The 26851-nt window shown below is 42.6% G+C and overlaps 1 protein-coding gene across 1 annotated transcript; it reads right to left on the bottom strand.

Moving 5' to 3' along the window:
* Positions 1-2388: 2388 nt before the first annotated feature.
* Positions 2389-25201, bottom strand: LOC145356769 (neuroligin-1-like). Its single transcript, XM_080209639.1, has 6 exons — positions 25067-25201; positions 17136-17282; positions 13655-13765; positions 10824-11479; positions 8191-8376; positions 2389-2566 (listed from the first exon to the last, which is right to left on the bottom strand). Exons 1-6 carry the CDS (start codon positions 25199-25201, stop codon positions 2389-2391), a joined length of 1413 nt encoding a protein of 470 aa, XP_080065765.1.
* Between the last annotated feature and the right edge of the window lie 1650 nt (positions 25202-26851).

The following is a 26851-nucleotide window of genomic DNA, read 5'->3' on the forward strand; positions in this document are numbered from 1 at the left end:
TATGTGAAAACTGCTTACTGATTTCATAATAATCTTGCTCTGACTGCAAGATTATGCCAACAATACGTTCAAAAGAGAAACTTGGAAGCATTCTTTTAAAACTATGTGCCCCTAACATCTGCTAGTATTCCATGGTCTCAAGAGCAATATTCTTCAACTCATTGGCAGTATGTGGCCAAAGTGAAGTGAATTGGATAATTTCAAAGTTTTTCAAGTGTTTGGGCTGACTGTACAAAATCTAATTTAGAACCCAGTACCATCTAAGAGTGAAATCACATCACTTTTTTGTGAAGATTTGGAATTGTGCTTCATTTTGGTCTTAGGAGGATGGTTAGAGAGCAACTCGCGAGCTACGTGAAACTTGTGAAACACTGGAGGGAGATAAACAAGTGCACCCTCTGGTATGAACTGCTTCATCAAAGAAGAGAATCCGAGAGCAGGCAACAGCACTGGGAGGAGGTTACAAACAAAAATCAAGCAATTATTTCAGCTCATCTCAACTGTTCTGCTGTTTAGTGAATCCATGATTGATCCAGTGTCCATCCTAGTACCTTTGCGAGATTTCTTTCAGAATTTCCTACCAGTCTGGTGTAGAGATGCATGGCTTGATCGGTGCCATTTTGAAGAAGCCTCTCCAATTTATAGAATCAGACAGTGCAGAAGGAGGCCATTTGGCCCATCGAGTCTGCACTGACTACAATTCCACCCAGGTCCTATTCCTGTAACTCCATGTATTACTCCTGCTTTCTCCCCTGACACTAAGGACAATTTAGCATAGCCAATCAACCTAACTCTCACATCTTTGCAGTGTAGGAGGAAACTGTAACACCTGGAAGGAACCCAAGCAGACACAGTGAGAATGTGCAAACCACGGTGCTGCCCCAATTTTTTTTAACAATTTTTGGTGCAGCATGCTGCTATGAATCACTGTACGATGAAGTTAGTAAAATGGAAACGTTATGCGACTCTTACGTGTGATAGGACTCCTTATTCAGGATGGACACGCGAGGCTTCTATCTTTAATAATGATTAGCCCTGATTGTTAAGTATCATCTTACTTGAGGGATATTATTTTTGTAATAGTTTTATATAGTGGAATTTAATTTAAGCAAGCGCATTAATTGAATACAGGTAAAATATAATGATTTAGAATCTAAATTGTTATGTACTTTAATGTATGCAAGTTTTAACTTGAATAATCAGTAACATTCTTGCATGCGTATATTTTTAATACAATTTGCACTTATTTTAAATATATTTTTCAAGATGTGCAATAGTAATGAAACTGTGTCTGTAAAGATTGTCTGTGTCTCGCGGTGCTCAAATTTTCATAGAATCCCTACAGGGCAGAAGGAGGCTATTCGGCCCATCAAGTCTGTACCAACCACAATCCCACCCAACCACTATTCCCGAAACCCCTCATATTTACCCTGCTAATCTCCCTGACACTAAGGTTAATTTAGCATAGCAAATCAACCTAACCCACACATCTTTTGGACTGTGGGAGGAAACCGGAGTACCTGGAGGAAACCCACACAAGCACAGGGAGAATGTTCAATCTCCACACAGACAGTGGCCTGAGGCTGGAATTGAACCCGGGTCTCTGGTGCTGTGGGGTAACAGTACTGAACACTCTGTGCTGCCCAGAATGTCTGAAGATTATAGTATGTGGCTCTAAGATTCAGGAAGTTTGACCACTAATGGGATGTGTCATGGCAAAGAAAATATTTGTTTCCGATAACTGAACTGTGTAGGTGTGCATTCTCGTTTATGGCGTTGGCAAAATGCTGAGGTGCAATTTTGATATCAGGAGCCTACACCCACTGGCTGCTATCCTCTTGTCCTCCTTGTACTCATTTATGAGAACAGTATTGGCAGAGGCCTGAAAGCAGATCATTTATCCTTGGTTGGGGAAAGGTGGGGAGTGCGAGTAATGAGAGAGCTGAAATGATGGCAAGAGATTTGGTTTTATTATGTTCATTCACAGGATGTGGACTTTGGCTAGGCCAGGATTCGTTGCTCATCCCTAATTGTCCTTGAGAAGGAGGTGGTGATGTGTTGTTTTGACCTTCTGCAGTTTGAGGTGTAGGTATACCCACAGTGCTGTTAGAGAGGAATTTCCAATATTTCAACCTGACGACTGAGAAGGAACGGTGATATATTTCCAGGTCTGGACGGTGAATGAATTGGACGGGAACCTTCAGGTGGTGATGTTCCCATGTATCTGCTTCCCTTGCCTTTCTAGGTGATAGTGGTTGTCGGTTTGGAAGATGCTGGCTAAGGAGGCATGGTGAGTTCCTGCAATGCATCTTGTAGATGGTACACATTGTTGCTACTATCTGTCAGTGGTGAAACAGAACTTATTTTAGCTTCACCAGAAATATTTCCTTACCCACTGTGTGCAAAATTTGTCCAGTAAGCCATGAGACTGAAAGATAGCTGTTTCTCTGCTTCAGTGTATTGGTGGGTTGGATTTTTGGCAACAGGATCTCCAAGTAGATAAAGCAAATCATCCAAGTGAGAAGCCCCAATCCATGCAGGTTTCTGGGAAAAGGAGGAAGGATGGCTGGAAAGAAAAGTAGCAGTTAATTTATTTTTTTCTAAATGCAATTGACACCAAATTCCTAGCGAATGCAGCTACTTCCACAGAACCACCCCTAAAATGAATTGACTAAGTATAATCAAAGGATGGTTTATTAGGAATCTTGTCTCATTCAATCAGTAAGATTGTACTTGAGTTTGGCATTGAGGAATTTTTTTAGTGAGAACTTTGCTCCATATCTATTTGATGAGCTTGACCAGAGAGTGTTACTTAACCCATTTTTATGGTCATCAAGTGTTAAGTTCGCTTGCACCTTGTGGGAGCACAAATAAATAAGATTACCATTATTACCATTACACTGCCTATACTTCCCGCTGCCTCAGCAAAGCAGCTAGCATAATTAAGGACCTCACACACTCCGGACATTCTCTCTTTACCTTCTTCTGTGGGAAAAAGATATAAAAGTCTGGGGTCAGGTACCAACTGACTCAGGAACAGCTTGTTCCCTGCTGCCGTAAGACTTTTGAATGGACCTACCTCACATTAAGTTGATCTTTCTCTGCACCATAGCTATGACTGTAACACTACATTCTGCACTCTTTTTTGTTTCCTTCTCTATGAACGTTTCTCTGTATAGCATGCAAGAAACAATACTTTTCACTCTATGCTAATGCATGTGACAATAATAAATTAAAAATCAATTCAAAAATATAGATAAAAATAAAATGCTCAACAAGTCTGATGGCATCTGTGGAGAGAGAAAAACAGAGTTAAAGTTTTGAGTCCAATATGACTCCATTTCTGAACTCATATTGGGTTCCAAATATTAATTCTGTGTCTTGCTCCACGAACATGCTAAGTTTTCCAGCACTTTATTTTTCTCATTTCAGACAGCATCTGCAATATTTAGCTTTTATTATACCATTATGTAGATACTTTAAAAAAATCAGTCAAACTGCAATAGTGTTAGGTATAATTACTTATAATAACCCATGGATGTGTCTGATTTTATAATATATTGATTGGGGCTTTGACTATTTACAGCATAGGTTTTTTTTTTCGAAACCTACTTCAACATAAAATTGAAGAGTTTGAACCAAGCAAGAACTTCCTGGATATTCATTTTAGACTTGCTGTTTTAAATATTGGAGTCATAATCCCAACCCAAAAGTAAACAGCACATTGGCCCATGGCAATGTCTTTCAACAATAGAGGAGCCTCAATGGTCTTAAGAACTGAAAAGTCAATTTTGGAGATGTCTAATCAAAAGTGTACAGCTTGAGTGAGTACTTTACATTAATGAATAAAGATTTGAACCAATTGAGAATAAATAATTCCAGTCCAATTCTAATCTCAACAGCAGATAAATCCCTCTTTTGTTTTATCGACTGTTTGCCCAATCAAATTGAACTATAACTGCACAGGATTCCTGTGAATAGTGAACTAACCCTTTTGTGGTCCTGTGCTGTTCATTTAATCCTTTTACAGTCTCAGAATGATTCAGGGGTGAATACTGAAAGCTTTTCAAAGATTCATTAGGCTCAGGATTACTAATGTGACTCCTCTGCCTTTTTAACAAAAGGATACACCAATTAACATAATGAGTTGTCTGAGAAATCATGATTTGAGATACTGAGCATTTTGAAATACATGTGCTAATTATAGGCATAGATTTGGTAAAGGCATGTTATTCAGATAAATTTAATGAGCTCTTTTGAAAGATGATGGATTGAATAGATAAAACGAATACAGTATGTGCACTCTCTGTGAATTTCCAGATTGCACTCTCTGAGGCCCGTTTTGGTATCTAGACTTCACCCTCAGCCCAAGACAGAACACACAGGAAAGGCAGCAATAGAAGTGTGAGGGGGAGAGAGAGAGAGTGACAAAGCAATTAAAAATAAGTTGCAAAAGGTGACATCTTAAACTGGAGTACTTAAACCTGTAAATTTGGTAAGTGAAGGAGTTTTGAGAATTGATCTTTTTCTAATGTCAAGTTTGTATTTAACTTAATGATGGTAAATTTCAGCCTTAGAGAAAAACAAATATAGTCTCTGGCTAGATGGTAACTAGATGTGTGGTAACTAGATAGAACTGGTTCCCATTGGTATAAATACAGGAGGCTTTGCGTACACACACACACACTAAGTTGCTCAAAGACAGCAGCTCAAGACTGTGGCAACTTCAAGTGCTTAAATCTGGAAATATGGTAGGGAAGGGAGTTGAGTGCTGTTCTGTCCTTTTACAAAAAGGAATGGCCCAAGAATGGGAGATGGTGAGATCCCAGAGGCGGAATAATAGAATATCTGACGGTGCAGGAGGAGGTAATTTGGTCCATTGAGTCTGCACCAACTCTCTGACAGAGTGTCTTACCCAAGCTCTCTTCCCCTGCCCTATCCCTGTAACCCTGCAGATTCACAGTAAAAAGTCTGACAACACCAGGTTTTAGTCCAACCTATTTATTTGATAATATTCTCACAAGCTTTCGAGGGGTTACCCTCTTCGTCAGGTGAATGGAGAGTTCTGGCCTCAGACAGAGCATATAAAGCACAGACAGTTTAGAGATTACTGATTAAAATGCGAATCCTTACACCTAACCTGCTGTTCAAGACCTGAAGTGGCTGACAATGTGAGTGGTAGGAGCACTGATCACAGTTTAAAGAGATGTGTATTGTCTCCAGACAGTACAGTAAGTGAGGTTTTGCAAACCCAGGCAAGTCACGGGGGTTACAGATAGTGCGACATGAACCCAAGATCCCTGTTGAGACCGTCCTCATGTGTGCGGAACTTGGCTATCAGTCTCTGCTCAGCGACTCTGCGCTGTCGTGTGTTGTGAAGGCCGCCTTGGAGAATGCTTACCCGAAGGTCAGAGGCTGAATGCCCGTGACCACTGAAGTGTTCGCCAACAGGAAGGGAACAGTCTTGCCTGGTGACTGTCGAGCGATGTTCATTCATCCGTTGTCGTAGCGTCTGCATGGTCTCCCCAATGTACCATGCTTCGGGACATCCTTTCTTGCAACGTATCAGGTAGACAATGTTGGCCGAGTTGCAAGAGTATTTACCATGTACCTGGTGGATGGTATTCTCACGTGTGATGATGGTATCCATGTCGATGATCCGGCATGTCTTGCAGAGGTTGCTGTGACAGGGTTGTGTGGTATTGTGGTCACTGTTCTCCTGAAGGCTGGGTAGTTTGCTGCGAACAATGGTCTGTTTGAGGTTGTGTGGTTGTCTGAAAGCAAGAAGTGGGGGTGTGGGGATGGCCCTGGCGAGATGTTCGTCTTCATCAATGATATGTTGAAGACTCCGGAGAAGATGTCGTAGCTTCTCCGCTCCGGGGAAGTACTGGACGACGAAGGGAACTCTGTCCACTGTGTCCCGTGTTTGTCTTCTGAGGAGATCGGTGCGGTTTTTCGCTGTGGACATGAGGACGGTCTCAACAGGGATCTTGGGTTCATGTCGCACTATCTGTAACCCCCGTGACTTGCCTGGGTTTGCAAAACCTCACTTACTGTACTGTCTGGAGACAATACACATCTCTTTAAACTGTGATCAGTGCTCCTACCACTCACATTGTCAGCCACTTCAGGTCTTGAACAGCAGGTTAGGTGTAAGGATTCGCATTTTAATCAGTAATCTCTAAACTGTCTGTGCTTTATATGCTCTGTCTGAGGCCAGAACTCTCCATTCACCTGACGAAGAGGGTAACCCCTCGAAAGCTTGTGAGAATATTATCAAATAAATAGGTTGGACTAAAACCTGGTGTTGTCAGACTTTTTACTGTGTTTACGCCAGTCCAACGCCGGCATACCCACATCACCCTGCAGATTCACCATGGCTAACCCCTTTAACATGCACATCTTTGGACACTAGGGGCGATTTAGCATGGCCAATCCATCGAACCTGCACATCTTTGTTGAAGTGTACAGTTAGGTAATCAGTAAGTTTCAAGTTTTCCCCCTTTAAACTGTGGCAGTAGTTTAAATTGGTATTGGGGAGATACAAGAATTATATTAAAATTATAACAATGAATTAAATTCAATAATATAACAACAGATAATAACTGAGTGATATTCTAAACGTGAAACCTAATTAATTAAATAAAAACAAAGGATAATAGCGCAGGTGATGTGTTGCAGCTGTAGCATGTGGGAGATGGTGGATGCCTGTATGATCCATGGCAACCACATCTGCAGTAAGTATATGCAGCTTGAGGAACTTTGGCTCCAAGTTGATGAGCTGGAGCTGGAGCCTGAGCTTCAGACATTGTAAAACGTTAGGGAGAAAGAAATTTACCTGGACACTTTGTTCTGAAGGCAGCCATACCCATTAGGCTACTTCAGATTTGATCTATTGTCAGGGACAGGAGGGCTTGATTAAGAAAGGTAGGCATGGGCATCCAGAGGTTCCAGCAAAAATTGGCAGACCAAGTATAATGTGGGAAAATATGATGTCCATCTTTGTAGGAAGAATAGGAAAGCAAAATATTATTTAAATTGAAATGGAAGAATCCCGCAGTACAGAGGGATCAGGATGTCCTTGTACAGTAATCACAAAAAGATTTGCATGCAGGCAAAGTAAATAAGTAGGAAAGCAAATTGAATGTTGGTCTTGTACGGGGGATGGAGTATGAAAGTACAGAAGTTTTGCTACAGCTGTATAAGACATGCTGAGATCACACCTGGACTTTGTATAGTTTTGTTCTTATTTAAGGAAGAGATACTTACAATAGAGTTATTTTTAAGCTTATTTGTTAGTGTCACAAGTAGGCTTACATTAACACTGCAATGCAGTTACTGTGAAAACCCCATAATCGCTTCACTCCGGCACCTGTTTGGTACACTTCTCCAACATGACTTTCGGACAGCCAATGAAGTTCTTTTTGAAGTGCAAACAGTTGTTTTGTAGGACAATGTGGCAGCCAACACATGCACAGCCAGATCCCACAAATGCCAGTTAGCTAAATGGCCAATTGAGGTTGATGAGGTTGGTTGAGGGTTTTAGTATTATCTAAGATATTAAGAAAATCCCCTTGTCTTTCAAATAGCCCAACTTTTTATGCTAATCTGTAGAAACTGATGGGGACTTGATTTAATACATATTCAAAGATGGTATCTCCAACAGTACGGTTGTCTTGGATTATCATAGAATCCCTACAGTGTAGAGAAGGCCATTTGGCCCATCGAGCCTGCACTGACAACAATCCACCCAGGCCCTACCCTCATAACCTCATGTATTTATCCTGCTAATCCTCCTAACACTAAGGGACAATTTAATACAGCCAATCAACCTAACCCACACATATTTGGATTATGGGAGGAAACAGGAGCATCCAGAGGCAACCCACACAGACATGGGGAGAATGTGCAAATTCCACACAACCACCCAAGACTGGAATTGAACCCGGGCCCCTAGCTCTTTTAGCTGCTTAAGTTCGGAGTGAAGCTTGAATGCACAAGCTAAGTCACGGGTGAGTGTACTATCACTGTGTCAAATTTGAGTGAGAAACAAGGAAAATGAGTTTTTTCTCTACAGAAACTGAACTATGAGAAATGTCATGTAAAAAAATAGTGCATGCCTCTTTTAAATTATTCTGAGTACACTATGGAGTTTTTCAAGTCAGTTCTACAGCTTCGGAAGTACTTTACCTGTAAATATACAGAAACGTTTCTGCCCTGCTTGAGTGCTGGTCTGCTAAGTGGTAACTTGGTGTCAACCACTTGTGGTCCTGAACTAGGTCTCTGAAGCCATCTCTGAGGGCAGCTGGGTCATTTGGACAAATGAAATCTTGGTACGAATAGCTGATGACATCCGCAATCTGGGATGGATTGAATCTGCAGGAAATGACATTGGGAGTTAGTTTGTACCTTACTTGCTTGGCAACCAGACAGACATCGCAATAGAAACTGCACTGCATTTGGAACCTTCAAAACTAGAAGCAGAATGAAGCTATTTCTACCTCTGGATCTGTGAAAGAGTTTTATCAGAGATCCATGGTGGACCGTCGGAACTCTGTGGATATTCAAGATGCATAGGCAATTCTTCATGGTCCATCTAGTTTGCCTTCTACCACCCTGATAGAAGTGTGATCAACAATAATGGGTTTGTTCACTGATCATTCAATTAATCCTGTCAATTAAACTACAACAGATCCAAAGCCCCCAATAATGAAGGGCTCTGAGGCCCATTGGTCGAAGTTTACTTGTTCCACCCTAATATGCCGCACTTGCAATGTAATTGTCTCAAATTACTCATAACTTATATTCTGAGATGTTACTTCTTGAAAGAAGCTTTAAGGAGTGTTACAGAATCTTCATGGTAACAAAGGAGGATGTAATAAAGATAATTAAGTTCTGTAAATAAAATAATCTGGCGTGAAAAACAAAAATCTTGATCTAAGAGAAGGAAATTAGGGGATTTAGTTAAAACAAATAATTGGCCATTGAATTCAGGAGATGACTGAAGTGTCTACCAACGATAGGAACTTGGTTCTGCTGATCTTTGGTTACAAGGAGCAGAAATTCCCCAAATTCAAGAATTGCTGGCTTGCAAACAACCTGTATTGACAGTCCTTACGCGTTCCCAGGACCCTTTGGTAGGGGAGCTTTCACTTTCACTACTCTAGACTCAAGTTTTTAGGTGTCCAGATCATCAACAACCTGTCCTGGTCCCCCCATGCCAACACTATAGTTAAGAAAGTCCACCAACGCCTCTGCTTTCTTATAAGACTAAGGAAATTTGGCATGTCAGCTATGACTCTCACCAACTTTTACAGATGCACCATAGAAAAAAAGTATCCTTTCTGGTTGTATCACAGCTTGGTATGGCTCCTGCTCTGCCCAAAACTGCAAGAAACTACAAAAGGTCATGAAAATTGCCCAATCCATCATGCAAACCAGCCTCCCATCCATTGACTCTATCTATACTTCCCATTGCTGCGGAAAAGCAGCCAGCATAATTAAAGATCCCACACACCCTGAACATTCTCTCTTCTACCTTCTTCTGCCAGGAAAAAGATACAAAAGTCTGGGGTCACATACCAACAGATTCAAGAACAGCTTCTTCCCTGCTGCTGTCAGACTTTTGAATGGACTTACCTTGCATTAAGCTAAACTTTCTCTACACCCCAGCTATGACTGTAACACTATGTTTTGCACTGTCTTGTTTCCTTCTCTATGAACATAGCTCACAAGAAACAATAGTTTTCACTGTATACAAATAATATGACAATAATAAATCAAATTTAGACAGTTGATGAATTTTGGAAAGATTTTACGATAAGGCAGGAAAATTCATGTTTTTCAATTGGTCAGTTCAATCTGCATCTCTGGTCACCTCTGAAGGTTCTTGAGGAATACCTCTGAGGAATTTTCTTGGGGCTGGGAGTGGAGGTAATTGTCCTAATTGCCCTCCATCAATTCAGCATAAACCGAGGAAAAGTTGACTGGAAGAACAGCTGAGGAAATTCCTGACCTCTAATCGATTAGGTAAATGTAGATAGATACAGAAGGCAGGACTTTCTGGCCGTGCTCGCCCCAAGGCCAGAAATTCCCACCCAAGATCAAGGGACCTTTGCCAGGTCTGCTTCCACCCACTATGATTGGGCAGGGGTGGACAGGAAAATTCCACCCATAGTGAGCATCAGATGGATTAACAAATTGAACTCATGAATGTGGGATGCTGCACTTTAGGATGTTATTGTACAGTCCTTTCTCACCTAACGAAGGAGCAGTACTCCAAAAGCTCGTGCTACCAAATAAACCTGTTGGACTTTAACCTGGTATTGTGAGATTTTTTTTACTGTGTCCACCCCAGTCCAATGCCGGCATCTTCACATCATGGTCCTTTCTTTAAAGAAAACTCCAATTCCATGGTGTGGACCTGAGCCCTATCAAACATGAAGGCCGTCACTGGGTTTGTTGATTTCAATCAAGGCATTACATTAGTTTAAGCATCCAAGGTGAGGGAGAAATATAAAGTCAGACAAGTTTTCTGATACTAATTTCTATTCCCTCCCAGTAGGGTCATACTGCTGGTAGGGTCATACACGGAGACATTAAAATCGGACAGAATTGAACTTAGCTGTGATTCCCTTTGCTACTTTACTGCCTCTCTTTCTCACCAGCCCCACTCAAACATCCTGTATTATCTGTGGCTCCTGCATGAAATATGGATGTATTATCAGAAGACAGCTCTCTTGAACTATACCGCAACAGGAATGTGAGCGGAAGGAAAACTAAAGTGGAAAAATACATCAAGAAAGGACAAAACATATACATACCGGAAATGACTGTGGGCATAGTCCAGCACCAACTTGTGATAAGTCTCTGTGGTAATTCCATCACCGTTACCCAAAAGATCAGCAAGCTCAACCCCTGCCTCATTCTTTGTAAGTCCTATAATATAAGGAACTTTCATGTGGTTTCCTCTGAGAATTGACTCCTGAGGCAGCTCCTGTAAGAAAACACCATCGACAATGGGACGGAACTTTGGTCCATATTTTGGCTTGGGAACTGGGGCATTGAGAAGAGATTCCACTGGTTTTGTTCGAAGACATTCCACCATCTTTACATTCTCATCAGTTGGACACCCCAGCGCCTTTGCCAGCTCTCGGCTGGCAGCAAGAGGGTCAGCGTGATTGTCGCCAGGCTTTGCGATGAAACCGGGCACCAAAGCATTGCCACTACTGGAGATGGCTCTGTGGAAGAGGCCTCTGGTTAGGGGCGACAACAGAAGATAACCCACCGCTAGCCCTCCAGCCCCATGACCAAATAATGTGACAGAGGTGGGATCTCCTCCAAAGTTCCGGATGTTGTGTTTTATCCACTGAAGGCCTTTAATCATGTCCAAGAAACCAAGGTTGCCGGGAGCATTCACATCCAGAGTGCTGAGAAAGCCGAGAGGTCCAAGACGGTAGTTGAATTCCACCACAACAACCTGCAGAGTCCAATTAATTATATCGTAGCATTAGTTATATTAGCCCCATTCTGATCAAACCCAAGAACAATGGCCATTGATTAGAACCCAAAAGGATCTCAAGGTCCTTAATTAAATAGGAGGGAAGTTTTTAAGTTTATTTGTTAGTGTCACAAGTATGCTTACATTATCACTGCAATGAAATTACTGTAAAAATTCCCAAGTCACCACACTCCGGCACCCGTTTGGGTACACTGAGGGAGAATTTACTGTGGTCAATGCACCTAACCAGCACGTCTTTCGGACTGTGGGAAAATCAGAACACCCGAAGGAAACCCACGCAGACAATGTGCAGGTTCCACACAGCCAGTGACCCAAGCTGGGAATCAAACCTGGGTCCCTGGTGCTGCAGTGCTAACCACTGTGCCACCTGTGCCATGAGAGGAACAAAGTTAACGTTTCAAGTCTATGACTCCTTTTCAGTGAAAAAACTGTCGTTTTATTTCAAATCTCCCGCATCTGGGGTGTTTTGTTTTTATTTCGATGACGAAATTGAAGTATTTTAATAACTTGCAACGCCAGCCTCTCATAATCTTATTTCATATGAACTAGCTTTTATTTAATTTACGGTTAACCTTTAATATGTTTTATCTTAGTTGCTAACTGAATCTCAACTACTCTGGCTCTCAGTCCACCACACAGAAAAGTTTGGGTATGCTTTTCTTTGTTTTAAAATAACGTTACTTCATTGGCGAGATAGGTGCGCACTGATTTCTGAAATTGATAACTGTCCAATCTGGATGCAGTTGACTCTTTAGCTCAGTCAGACAGTGTAGTGTTCCAATGCTACTCCAGACAGAAGTGAGATACAAGGGGATGCCAGAAAATTTGGTAGGCATGAAGGTTGGAAGCAACTTAGAACCCAGCAAAGGATGACAAATAACTGATTAATGAAGGGAAAAAGAACATGAAGGTAAGCTAGTAAGAAGGTGATGGCCTTGTGGTATTATCACTGGACTATTAATCCAGAAATCTCAGCTAATGTTCTGGGGACCCAGGTTCAAATCCTGCCAAGCCAGATTTTTTTTTTCTTCAAAAAAAATCTGGAATTAAGAATCTACTGATGATCATGAAACCATTGTCAATTGTCGAAAAAACCCATCTGGTTCATTAATGTCCTTTAGGGAAGGAAAACTGCCACCCTTACCCAGTCTGGCCTGTATGTGACTCCAGAACCCAGCAATGTGGTTGACTCTCAACTGCCCTTGGAAATGGCCTAGCAAGCTACTCAATTTAAGGGCAACTAGGGATGGGCAATAAATACGGGCAAGCCAACAACACCCATGACCCACAAATAAATTTTAAAAAAGAAATATACATGCAGACTTAACATTTCTTTAGCTATGTAAAAAAGAAAAGATTATCTTGGAGAAATGTGACCTGTTGTACATGGGAACGGGAGAATTTATAATGGAGAACGGGGAAATGGTGGAGCGACTAAGCAATTACTTTTTGTCTGTCTTCACAGAAGGAGGTACAGAAAATGTCCCAGAAATATGAGGCAAACAAGAGGTTGGTGAAACTGAAGCACTGAAATAAAGTAATATGAGTAAAGAGTAGTACTTGTAACGTTAACTGGATCGAAGATTGATAAATCCCCTAAACCAGATGAGCTATGCCCCAGAGTGCTGAAGGAGGTAATTGTAGAAATAGTGGATGTACTGGTAGTTATCTTTCAAACTTCAATGGATCCTGGAAAGGTTCCTACAGATTGGAAAGTATCAAATGTGAACCCCCTACTTAGGAAGGGAAGGAGAGGGAGAATGGAGAAATTCAGTCCTGTTAGTTTGACCGTCAATGTTAGGGAAAATGTTCGAATCTATCATGAAGAATGTGATAACTGGAAACGTGGAAAATGTGGTAAAATTGGGCAATGTCAACATGGAAGGAAAATCATGTTTGCCAAATCTGTTGGAATCTTTGAGGTTGTTACCTGTAGCATTGATAAAGGAGGACCAGTAGATGTGGTGTATTTGAATTTTCAGAAGGCTTTTGATAAGGTCCCACGCAAAGGTAAATAAAATCAGGCTGCAGAGAATTGGGGGTAATTTACTGGTATATACCACAAATCTGCAGTTCATGCCCCTCTACCATACCTCCAGGAAGACATGGACATTATCCGCATTCCTTTTTTACCTGTCCATATGCTGCGAGATTCTTCATGTCATGCGCTCCAGCCGCCCCTGACTGGAGGGAACCATGGTGGAAGTAAACCATAACGGGCAGAGATCGAAAACTGCTGCCTGTCTGTCAACAGAAATAAATAAATACTTTCAAAACTGAATTAGAAATGAATGTCTAGGTAATTTTTGAATTAATTATGCCATTGGTAACAAATGATTCACATTTCAACATCTCTTGAAGTACTGTCGTAGAAGGTTGACACATCTAGATCATAGAATCCTACAGTGCAGAAGGAGATCATTCAGCCCATCGAGTCTGCACCGATAATAGTCCCACTCATGCCCTATCTCTGTATATCTTTATCCTGCAAATTCCTCTAACCTACGTATCCCAGGACACTAAGGGGCAATTTAGCACGGCCAATCAACCTAAGCCGCACATCTTTGAAGTGTGGGAGGAAACTGGAGCACCGGAGGAAACCCACTCAGACACGGGGAGAATGTGCAGGCTCCACACAGACAGTGACCCAAGTCAGGAATCGAACCCAGGTCCCTGGAGCTGTGAGGCAGCAATGTTAATCACTGTGCCCAGATTTCCACTTCCTTGGAATAATCAAACAATCCAGATTGTTTGAAACAGAATAATCAAACAATCCAGATTATCGAATTTAATCCCTGTTTTCTATTTGATGTATATTTGTTTCTTCTGTTCTCTAGTCCAGCAAGACTCATGGAAGGTGATTAGTCACCATTTTCTAGATGAGCCAGTAAGCAAAGGGTACAGATTTAAGATAATTGGCACAAGAGTCTGAGGGGAGATGAGGAGAAATTCTTTTTGCGCTATGGATTATTACAATCTGGAATGCAATATTCTGAAAGGGTGGACGAAGCAGATTCAAAACTTCTTTCAAAAGGGAATTGAATAAGTATCTAAAAATGGGAAAGAACATTGCACGGTTATGGGGAAAGAGCAGGAAGTGTGGAATTAATTGAGACTGCCAAATTCATTTCACTTTGTATTTTTACACCAGTCAGTTATGATTCCTGAGTGAAAGGGTGATGTCTGACCCACTGTGCTACTCCACATCACTTAGTTTCTCTTGACTTGGGGTGGCATGGTGGTTAGCACTGCTACCTCACAGTACCAGGGACCTGGGTTCAGTTTCCAACTCGGGTCATTCTCTGTACAGAACCTGCACATTCTCCCTGTGTCTGTGTGGGTTTTCTCCAGGTGCTCTGGTTTCCTCCCACAGTCCGACAGATGTGCTGGTTAGATGCATTGGCCACACTAAATTCTCCCACAGAGCACTGAACAGGCACCAGAATGTGGTGACAAGGGGATTTTCACAGTAACTTCATTGCAGTATTAAAGTAAGTCTACTTGTGACACTAATACATAAACTTTAAATTTTTTCACGTCAATATCTCTGCTGTAGACTGAGAAAAGATTTGGATGTTGGTTGAAAGGTGAGTGGGAGTAATAACAGCTGCAAAGGCTGGATTTGTGGTGAATTGACCTATTTTGTTTTGCATCTTTTCTAAATCTTGGCGTTTGTCACCAGAGAAAAATCCCCAACTGAGGCTCGATGCCCTCCTGGGGTGAGGTGGCCAGGCTACATCGCCAGAGGAGCTACTCTGGACGTCTCTCCCAATTCCCCCAGGGACTGAAACGAGAGGATTGAAGGTCATGTGACCTGATTTAGACATTTAAAATGTTGATGGGATTTGACAGGATGGACACCAAGAAGTCATCTTCTCAGGTAGGAGAATAAGATCGGGGAGATATAATCTTAAAGTCAAAGCGAAGCCATTCAGTACCAATATCAGAAAATGCCTCATTCCATAAAGGCTGAAAGATGGACTATTGATGCTGGGGGGTTAAGTGTAGCTTTCAAGACTGAGATACATAGATTTTTCTTAGGTCAGCATATCAAGGGATGTGGAACAAATGTTTGGAATCGATCTCAGATGCAGATCATCCATGATTTTAGTGAATTTGGAGCACATTTGGGTCACCTGAATAGTCTATTCCTGTTCCCATGTTCCTGTCACTCATTGCGATCCCTTTACAAAGTCTCTGAGAATGTGTGTGTCCTTCCCTGCCATGGAATGTTATCTCGTGTGACAATAAGAGTCACTTGAAAGATAAAGTTTTCCTTCATCCTTTCCCATAATCTAATTTAGTTTAGAGCTTATTCATACTTCCTCACAAATATTCAACAGTATATATTCAAATAGCAATGAAAAACCTGCCTGCAAACCTGTTTTTATGGTTACGTGTTATTAGGTTATAATGTGGATGAATACTGGGTTGCGCCATTGTTTGCAAAAAGACTACCAGAGCCAGAAGAACAAGTAATGGAAAGGAGTGAAGTTTAACGTAACAGAGCGTAACAATGAGGTTTTGCTGCATATGACAAACAACAGAGTAGGACTTGCACTTATGCAATGCTGTTCACCACCTCAGGACACCCTGAAGCACTTCACGGTCACTCAAGTATTTTTGCAATGTAGTTGCTATTACTATGTAGGAAACACAGTATTGAATTTACACAGAGCAAGGTCCCATGAACAGTAATGTAACAATGACCAAATAATCTGTACTTTCAGTGATGTTACTTGAGGGGTAATTATTGACCATGACTTCAGGTCAACTCCTCTATGGCAGAGGAGCGAGGATCAAGTAGTATGTGGGAACTTTTATATTCAACTGAGAGGGCAGAGCCTTGGCATTACATCGCATCCAGAAAGCAGCACCCCTGACAAGTGCAGCACTCCCTCAATACCACCCAGCTCTGTGAGCCTGGATTATGTGCTCCAGAACTTGGAGTAGGGTTTGAATCCTTGTCCATCTGATTCAACGACAAGAGTGCTTCCACTGATGCATACCTTGTGAGTTGTAAGAATTGATATGTAGGCTTCTCCAGTGGCTAAGTGGGTTAAGGTATCGTAAGGTCTTGAGCCAATTAAAAACGGCAAGATCTCAGATTCATACTGTAATGTGATATTAGAGTCACAGAGGCCCAACTCGTCCATGCCAACCAGGTTTCCTAAACTGAACTAGTCACATTGCCTTGCGTTTGACCCGTATCCATCTAAACATTTCCCACCTATTTATCTGTCCAAATGTCTTTGAAATAATTACAGTTTTGAGACACTCAAAACTAGCAATTTCAGGATCAAGTCCATCAGGTTTCAGATCTTATCATTTTTCAGGTGAAGCATTTTGGGATAGGTTGGGTTGTCCCAAGGGTCGCTTGGAAGACAGGAGAAGACAGGTGAGATAATTAGTTGGCACACCACTGTACCAATGTAGCACCTAGCCCAACAAACCAGTAATTTATTTTACTCATTTACTAATAATAATAAAATTCATGCACGGCAGCTTAAGTTCACTTTTTACGGCCTGTTTACTGCTAGCCAAATTTGAGAATGAACTGTTCCATTGAATGAAGTGCAGACAGGATTTGTAACATTAGTAACTTATTTCCTACCCTGACTGGGGCGTAGACGTTGAGGTAGAGGCAATCTTCACTCATGTGGGTGATTTTATCAGGTAATTCGGTAGGAGACTGTGGGCAAGCAGGTCCCAACTCCATGGCATCCAGTGTTCCACTCCATGGTTTGGCATCCTCAGGGGGCTGAAATACAAGACACTCAAATGAAAGGGAGAAATCCCATGAACAACTTTAATTCGCCATTACTACCTGTTGTGGGATAGGATGAGGTGAGATTTCAGGAGGACAGGAGGCCTGGTAAGAGGGATGGAATATTACTCCTGGAAATATTAACACTGGTGACCAAAAGCTTAGTCAGAGAGGTAGTTTAAGAAGAATAGATAGATAAAGAGGTTCAGGGAAGAAATGTCAGAGCTTAGGCAGCTAAAGATATGGAAACAAATGATGGGGCAATAGAGATCAGGGATCACAAGAGTCTAATGACAGAGGGGCGCCCAAATTGCAGAGAGTGATAGAGATGGAAACGATTGCAAATGGAGAAGGTGACGCCATGGAGGGATTTGGAGGTTTTGAAAAGCCAGCCTGGGAACTAGGTTAGCAAGCACTAAGGCGTGCATGAAACTTGGTGTGAATTAAGATATAGGTAGCACAGCATTGAATAAGCTCAAGTTTAATGGGGGAGGTGGGGTGTAAAATAGGAGGGCTATTCCAGGAGGGAATTGGAATAAGTCTAGGTAACAAAGATAGGAATGAGGATTGCAGCTGAAAATGCCTTGAGGCAGAGATGGAGTCATAGGAAGTCTTAAGGAAAATGACCTTTCATCACAGCTGTTGAACCCAAGACATTGGCTGGAATTTACTGCCCTGTCCACCATGGGAATCAGAGCAGGCAAGGAGCAGACAATGGGAAGGTCCGTTGACCTTGAGTGGGATTTTACTGTTTTGGGACAAATGAGACCGTAAAATCCTACGCGTTAACTTTGTTCCTCTCTCTGTAGATGCTGCCAGACCTGTTGAATATTTCCAGCATCCACAGTGTATTGTGTACTTTTAAGGATACATTGGCCTCAGAGGGAGTGCCGTGAGACCTGCCAGAATGGTACCTGGAGTCCATAGGATTAAATTCTGAGGACAAATTGCATGACCTAGGTTAGAATTCCCTAGAATTCGGAAGGGTGATCAGCTTGAAGTTTTCATGATATTAAACTGAACAGGGAAAGTATTTCCACAGGTCGATCAAAGAATCATAGAATTCCTGTAGTGCAGAAGAAGGCCATTCGGCCCATTGAGTCTGCACCGACCACAATCCCATCCAGGCCCTATCCCCGTAACCCATGCATTTACCCTAGCTAATCCCCTGAGACTAAAGGTATTTAGCATGGCCAATGCATCTAACCCACACATCCTTGGACTGTGGGAGGAAACTAGAGCACCCGGAGGAAACCCACACAGACACGGGGAGAACATGCAAATTCTACATAGACAGTGACCCAAGCTGGGAATTGAACCCAAGTCCCTGGCACAGTGAGGCAGCAGTGCTAACCACTGTGCTACCATGCTGCCCTGAACGATGAGTCTATTAATTAGAACTAGACCTTAAAAGAATCAAATGAAAATGAAATTAGGAAAAAATTCTATGCACTTAGTCTTCTATAAGCAGCAGCTTCATCAACTGTTAATTTAAAAATCCAAGACTGACAGATTTCTGTTAACCGAAAATATTAAGAATATGGATCGAAGGAGTGTTTATCGAGTTGGGACACAAATCAGCCATTGAATGGTCAGGTTTGAGGGGTTCAATTGTTTTCTCCTAGTCCTGTGTCCTTAGTGTGGAGAACTTAGGGGAGAGAGGTTCAAAAAGATAGTCTATAATGGAGAAGAGAAGCAGAGAGTCATATTTACAGTCCCAGAGATCCAAAAAATAATGAGAGGTTTTGGCAGAAGAGCGGCTGGTCAGATCAGGTGATGAATAGCTAAGCCTGACATCTGAACAAAGAACAATCATTAACATTCAAGTTCATGTCCCTTGGACTTAGAGGAGTCTTCTTGTGAACGGATCCAAAACTTGCCGTGTAGCTGAGCAGGGGGATAGAATTGGTGACAAGGGTACAGAGGTTATGGTAGGTGCAGAACACAATGAGACCTGCCTAAGGGTGGCACAGTGGTTAGCACTGCTGCCTCACAGGGTTCAATTCTGACCTTGAGGAGTGACTGTCTTTGTGGAGCTTGCACATTCTCTGTGTTTGTGTGTGTTCTGGTTTCTTCTCACACTCCAAAGATGTGTGAGTTAGGTTTATTGGCCATGGTAAATTGCCCCTTAGTGTCCAAGATGTGTAGGTTAGATGGATTAGCCATGGTAAATGCACAGGGGTATAGGGATAGGGTGTGGGAAGAGGGCCTGGGTAAGGTACTCTGTCAGAGATTTGGTACAGACTCAATGGGCCAAATGGCCTCTTCTGCACTATAGGATTCTATGACTCTGTGCTCAGAGTTGTCCCAGCAGAATTTTGATGCATTCCTTTCAGCCAGAGGATGTGCAAAAAAGGAAAAAAAGCTGCCCCACAATATTTTACAATGTTCACTGTCTACAACGGGATACATACAATAAACCTTTATTTCAAAGCAGTGGGGAAGCAGGAAGGAGGAAGATTGTGTGTTTTGAATTTATGAGGAACAAGGGAAGAAAGCTCAGTGAATCACCAGAGAAAGGCAAGAAACATTTAATTAAACAATAATATAGATGGCAGATTAATAAGACAATAATTTGAAAGATTGAGTTTCAGAAGTTTAATGTAATTGTTTCTTGATCATTTATTTATTTTAAAGGTATTTCCCTTCCTTTCTCTTGCATTAAATTACATAGAATCTACAACAGAGAAACAAACTGTTCAACCTAACTGGCCTATGTTAGTCTTCATGCTCAGAATGAGCCTCGCCTCACATTTCCTATCCTTCTATTCCTATCTTCTTCATTGACTCATTTAGTTTTGCCTTAAATGTATCTGCGTGTTCAATTCAATATTCTAACCATTTGATAAAAACATTGGGCGGCGCAGTGGTTAGCACCACTGCCTCACAGCACCAGCGACGCAGGTTCGATTCCAGCCTTGGGTGACTGTGTGGAGTTTTCACACTCTCCCTGCGTCTGTGCGGGTTTGCTCCGGTTTCCACCCACAGTCCAAAGATGTGCAGTTTAGGTGGGTTGCCACTTAGAGTCAGGGAATTAGTAAGAATAATACGTGGGGTTATGTGGATAGGGCCTGGGTGGAATTGTTGTCAGTGCAGGCTCAATGGGTCAAATGGCCTCTTTCTGCACTGTAGGGATTCTATGATTCTTCTGAATTCTTTGGTGACTACCTTACAAGACACTAGTTTGACCTCAGGAAGAATAGTGGGTACATTTCGGGACACCACACTATCGGCAGGATATGAACACATTGAACAGAGTGGAGAAGAGGTTTATAAGAATGGTTCCAGTAATGAGAAAGTTCAGTTATAACGACAGATTGGAGAGGTTGGGACTGTTAGAGAGAAGAAGGCTAAGAGGAGATTTGATAGTGATGTTCAAAAGCATGAGAGGTCTGGACAGGATAGATTGGAAGAAACTGTTCCTGCTTGTTAAAGGATCAGAAACGAGAGGGCATAGACTTAAAGTGATTTGCAAAAGATGTAAGAAAATACTTTTTCACACAACGAGTGGTTCAGGTCTGAAAAGCATTGCCTGAAAGTGTAGTGAAGGCAGGTTCAACCAAGAATCATTCAAGAGGGCATGAGATGACTACTTGAATCAGAACACTGTGCAGGGGCACGGGAAAAAGGCCCAGGGAATGGCACTAAGTTGTAATGCTCGATTGGAGAGTTGGTGCAGACAGAATGGGCCAAATGGCCTCCTTCTGTGCTGTAACAATCCTGTGATTATATTTATGCCCCCTAGCTTTGGACTTTTGTTTGCTTGTCTGTGTTTGGCAGAAGGGGAAATCCACTACAAGACAATTATTAATAGTTTGAAGACAGATACTGGCAAATGTGTGCAGACTGGTGAAGATGATTTTCTCTCTGGCCCTGTGGAAAAGCACCTGAGACCCACTCAGCTCCCTTTTGGTGCGTGATATCTCTTGTATTGAGGTGGAAATCCAATTTACTCAGAGTCTGCTGTCACCTTAATTTCTACAGGGAAAGGACAGAATGAAGGAAAACTTACAGAATGACACAGAGCAATGGTAGCAGCGGTGAACTCAAACACGTACTTTGAATCGGAGATCTCCAACAGGTGGGGATGCATAAGGAATTTGCAAGAAAACATGCAGAAATCCTCCCAGGAAATCTTGAACCTTGAAACCTTAAGATAGAAATGGAGAGAGAGATACTGAAAAGATTTGCTGAAAGTATCATGAACAATTACAAAGTTTGTGAGCGTACATCATTACAAGTGGATATTTTGTTGTTCCTTTGAGGTCTAGTTCTAATTTATAGATTCATCATTTAGGATGGCATTGTGGTTAGCACCGCTGCCTCACTGCGCCGGGCATCCGGGTTCAATTCCCAGCTTGGGTCACTGTTTGCGAGGGTTTCCTCCAGGTGCTCCAGTCTCTTCCCACAGTCCAAACTTGTGCGGGTTAGGTGGATTGGTGATGCTAAATTGTCCCTTAGTTTCAGGGGCACTAGCAAGGGTAAATGCATGGGGTGATGGGGATAGGGCCTGGGTATACCAACTGACTCAAGAACAGCTTCTTCCCTGCTGCTGTCAGACTTTTGAGTGGACTTACCTTGCATTAAGTGGATCTTTCTCTACACCCTAGCTATGACTGTAACACAACATTCTGCACTCTCTCGTTTCCTTCTCTATGAATGGTATGCTTTGCCTGTATAGCACACAAGAAACAATACTTTTCACTGTTTATTAATACATGTGACGATAATCAAATCGTCACATGAAGCAACAGAGATCTGAGACCACGTTCCAAGCTGTCACTTCCAGTGCAAGCCTGAAGAAATTTTGAGTGAACAAAGAATATTTTGAGGGAACAAAGGAAGTTTATAGCTAAGGACGATATCCACCTTCTGCAAAAGAGGAGGTGGTGGTGCAGTGGTATTGTTGCTGGTCTCATAATCCATAGTCCCAAAGTAATGCTCTGGAGAACCGGGTTTGAATCCCACCACGGCAGAGTTGAAATTTGAATTCAATAAAAATCTGGAGTTAAAACTCTAATGATGACCACAAAAACATTGCTGGGAAAAACCCATCTGGTTCACTAGTGTCTGTTAGGGATGAAATCTACCATCCTTACCTGGTCTGGCCTACATGTGACTCCAGAGCATCAGCAATGTGGTTGATTCTTATGGTCATCAGTGATGGGCAATAAATGTTGGCCCAGCCCACGACGCCCACATTCCAGGAATGAATCAAAAAAAGGCACCCACATTGGGCATAGATTCAAATTAACTTTTTTTTGTTTTTACTGTTAAATACATACTGTTTATGATATCAATGAAAATTTATGCCTCCTTTTAATATTAAATGTCTTGAGTACAAAGTTTAAAGTTAAATTTTATTTATTAGTGTCACATGTAGGCGTATATTAATACTGCAATGAAATTACTGTGAAAATCCCCTAGCTGCCTCATTCCAGCGCCTGTTTGGGTACACTGAGAGAGAATTTAGTATGGCCGATGGACTGTGGGAGGAAACCAGAGCACCCAGAGGAAACCCACGCAGACAGAGGGAGAACATGCAGACTCTGCACAAACAGTGGTCCCTCATGCCATGAGGCAGCAGTGCTAACCACTGTGCCACCATGCTACCGCATGACCGGGAATTGAACCCAGGCCATGAAAGTGCTGAATCCTAACCACTATGGAAGCACAAAGGAGAATGCTGGCAGCAGGAGATGCTGAACTCAATGGGAAATAATGGTTTCCCATTCAAATATCTAGTTCTGTCTTGCACCTTATGTTTCATGCTTTTCAGATTTATTTTACATGTAGAAAAATCATAAAATTATCATAGAATCATTGCAGTGCAGAAGGGGACCACTTGGTCCATCAAGTCTGCACCAAATCTTCGACAGAGCATCATTCCAGGTCCTATCCACATAACCCCCACACATTTATTCCACTAATCCACCTCATCAATTTAGCAAGGGCAATCTATCTAACCTGCTCATCTCTGGACTGCGGGAGGAAACCAGAGCACCCAAGGAAACCCACGCGGACAATGGAGGATGTGCAAACTCCACGCAGACAGTCACCTGTGGCTGGAATTGGACCCAGGTCCCTGGCACCATGAGACAGCAGTGCTAACCACTGCGCCACCCTGCTGCCCCATTATAGATGTATCTAAGAAGGAAGGAACTTATATGCCTTTATATAAAATGCATTTGCAGGTGATGATGTACTGCTATAACACAGGATATTCAGAAGCCTATTTGTGCACTGCCAGTTCCCACAAACAGCATAATACAGACAACATAAGAACATAAGAAATAGGAGCAGGAGTAGGCCATCTAGCCCTTCAAGCCTGCCCCGCCATTCAATAAGGTCATGGCTGATCTGTTGCTGCTCGGTTCCACTTTCGCACTTTCTCCCCATAACCCTTAATCCCCTCTCTTATCAAAAACCCATCAACCCGCGTCTTAAAAATATTTAGCGAGGCAGCCTCCACCACTTCAACGGGCAGAGAATTCCAGAGATTCACCACCCTTTGAGTGAAGAAGTTCCTCCTCAACTCCGTTCTAAACCGCCCCCCTTTTATCTTGAGGCTGTGCCCCCTAGTCCTACTGCCTTTTTTGAGCGGGAAGAGCCTCTCCACCTCTATCCTATCCATCCCATTCATCATCTTATACGTCTCAATGAGATCTCCCCTCATTCTTCTAAACTCTAACGAGTACAAGCCCAGTTTATTCAGCCTCTCCTCATAGCTCAACCCCCTCAACTCCGGTATCAGCCTAGTAAACCTCCTCTGCACTCCCTCCAAGGCCAAAATATCTTTGCGCAGGTGCGGCGCCCAAAACTGCACACAGTACTCCAGCTGCAGCCTCACCAATGCCCTATACAGCTGCAGCAAGACCTCCCTACTTTTATATTCAATCCCCCTCGCTATGAAGGCCAGCATCCCATTTGCCTTCCTGACCACCTGCTGCACCTGCAAGCTGGGTTTTTGCGACTCATGCACAAGGACCCCGAGGTCCCTCTGCACCGTCGCCTGCTGCAGTTTTTCGCCCCGTAAGTAATAGTCCTTCCTACCATTCTTCCTACCAAAGTGGACCACCTCACACTTGCCAACATTAAATTCCATTTGCCATTTCCTGGCCCATTCGCCCAGCCTATCTAGATCCTTCTGCAGACTCTCCACACCCTCCGCACAATTTGCCGTTCCCCCAATCTTGGTGTCATCAGCAAATTTCGACACCCTACACTCGGTTCCCTCCTCCAGATCATCTATATAAATGGTAAAAAGCTGAGGCCCCAGCACCGACCCCTGGGGCACTCCACTAGTCACCATCCGCCAATCCGAATAGCACCCGTTGACCCCCACTCTCTGTCTCCTATTTGACAACCTGTTTAGTGATATTGATTGAGGGCTAAATATTAGTCAAGACAGTGGGGAGAATTCCCCTGTTTTCCAATTAATGCCATTAAGTGTCTCATGCCCATCTGAGGGGGCAGATGGGACGTCCATCTGACATTTCGTCCGAAAGGTGGCACCGCTGGCAGTGTGCTACTCCCTCAGTGCTGCACTGGAGCATCAGGTTGGAATATGTGTTCGGTCCTCTGGAATAGGCCCGAAATCCATGCATTTAAATGCTAAATGGAAGCATTTAGTAATCGACACTTTTAAAAACGTCCGTCAGCTATTTTCAATCGCCAGGATTACTGTTTCAAAAAGTTCTATTATTTCAGAAACAGCCAAACCATTGTGTACTAATCTGGGAGGAGGGGAGGGAGTGAACCAGGTCAGAAAAACATACGATGATCTCCCGAGGCAACATCACTAGACAGGGGAGTGATGCGCTATCAGTACCATCAATAACCGCCTGCTGATCCTGGCTTCCTTTTGAAGATTTCTCTTTAACCTGCTGTCCTTTAACACAATATTTGTTCATGAGAAAGCCAGCTCACTGATACCAAACAAAAATCTTTCAAAAAGGCATTGTTAACAAACTTCACATTGGGACAGTTTTAAATGTGATGGCAACGAACTGAGGATATGGCTAGCCACAGTTCGAGAATTTTCTCTTTTAACCTTGAGCGCACTCTAGCTGAGTTTATTATGGTTGGAATAGGGTTAGTGCAGATTCATTGAAAAGTTCCTGCCAGTTCATCCACTGGCCTTTTATCGAGCTGGCTTTCACTCAAAGCCTTACCTCAGTCAGTCGACAAGTAAACTTACCTGAACAGACAGTTATTTTTGCCTCAGTCTAAACCGGCTGCTAGGCAGGAAACCATTTACCCTGCCAGCCCTGGGAAGGTCACAGGCATCGATATTTTCACTCATTCCATTCAGTTGAGGTGCTGAGCCCCACAGACCTCTGAGGAGTCTCAATTTGCAAAAAGAAAGAAAGACTCGCACGTACATTGCATCTTTCATAGCCTCAGCTGGTTACGGCCTGTGAAAGACTTTTGGACTGTTGTAGGACACATGGCGGCCAATTTGCCCACAGCAAGGTTGTAATAACTCCTCAAAGGCTGGTGTCCCTTCACCAGATTCCCTTTATTTACAAACTCCATTCCATTCCAAAGAGAATTTCAGGTACAAAGTCAGAATCCTAACACTCCTCAATGTATATGTATGGGTAAGACTCCCTGATTGGACAGGAAATCATTACCTCGATCAGGGAGCTCGTACTACAAGAGGCTAACCTCATGGGCCACGTTGAGGTCATTACAAAGGTTCCACAAATAACTGCGCACTAATTACCAGAAAAACTGATTTTAGTTTTTGGTTAAGAGCTAGTTAACTATTGGTTAGGATATTGAGGAAAACTCCTTATCCTACTACAAATGTCTACCCTGGAATCTTTTGTGTTTACCGGAGAGGGCAGACAGGAGCTCAGTTTGATGCCTCCTCCAAAAACAGCACCACTGATTGTGCAGCACTCCCTTGGTACTGTACTCAAGTGTCAGCTTGGATTATATGCTCAAGTCCCTGGAACTCTAAATTACCCACACTTTCCAGTTGTTTGGTACTGTTGTGAGGAAATAGAAACACAGAAAACAGGTGCAGGAGTAGGCCATTTGGCCCCTCGCACCTGCTGCACCATTCAATATGATCATGGCTGATCGTGCATTTCCAGTATCCCACTCCTGCTTTCTCTCCATACCCCTTGATCTCTTTAGCCACAAGGGCTGTGTCCAGCTCCCTCTTGATCATATCTAACAAACTGGCCCCAACAGCTTTCTGCAGTATAGAATTTCACAGGCTCACAACCCTTTGAGTGAAAAAGTTCTTCCTCATCTCAGTCCTGAATGGCTTATCCTTTATTCTTAGGCCTCTAGTTCTGCACTTGCCCAACATCGGGAACATCTTTCCCACATCTAGCCTGTCCAGTCCCATCAGGATTTTATATGTTTCTATGAGATCCCCTCTCATTCTCCTAAATTCCAGTGCATACAAGACCAGTCGATCCAATCTCTCTTCATATGTCAGAGCTACCATTCCAGGAATCAGTCTGGTGAACCTTCACTGGATTCCATCTATAGCAAGAATGTCTTTCCACAGACTAGGCGATCAAAACTGCACACAATACTCAAGA

Source organism: Carcharhinus amblyrhynchos, chromosome 2 (genome assembly GCF_965287045.1).
Source record: "Carcharhinus amblyrhynchos chromosome 2, sCarAmb.v2.hapA, whole genome shotgun sequence".
Classification (NCBI taxonomy): domain Eukaryota; kingdom Metazoa; phylum Chordata; class Chondrichthyes; order Carcharhiniformes; family Carcharhinidae; genus Carcharhinus; species Carcharhinus amblyrhynchos.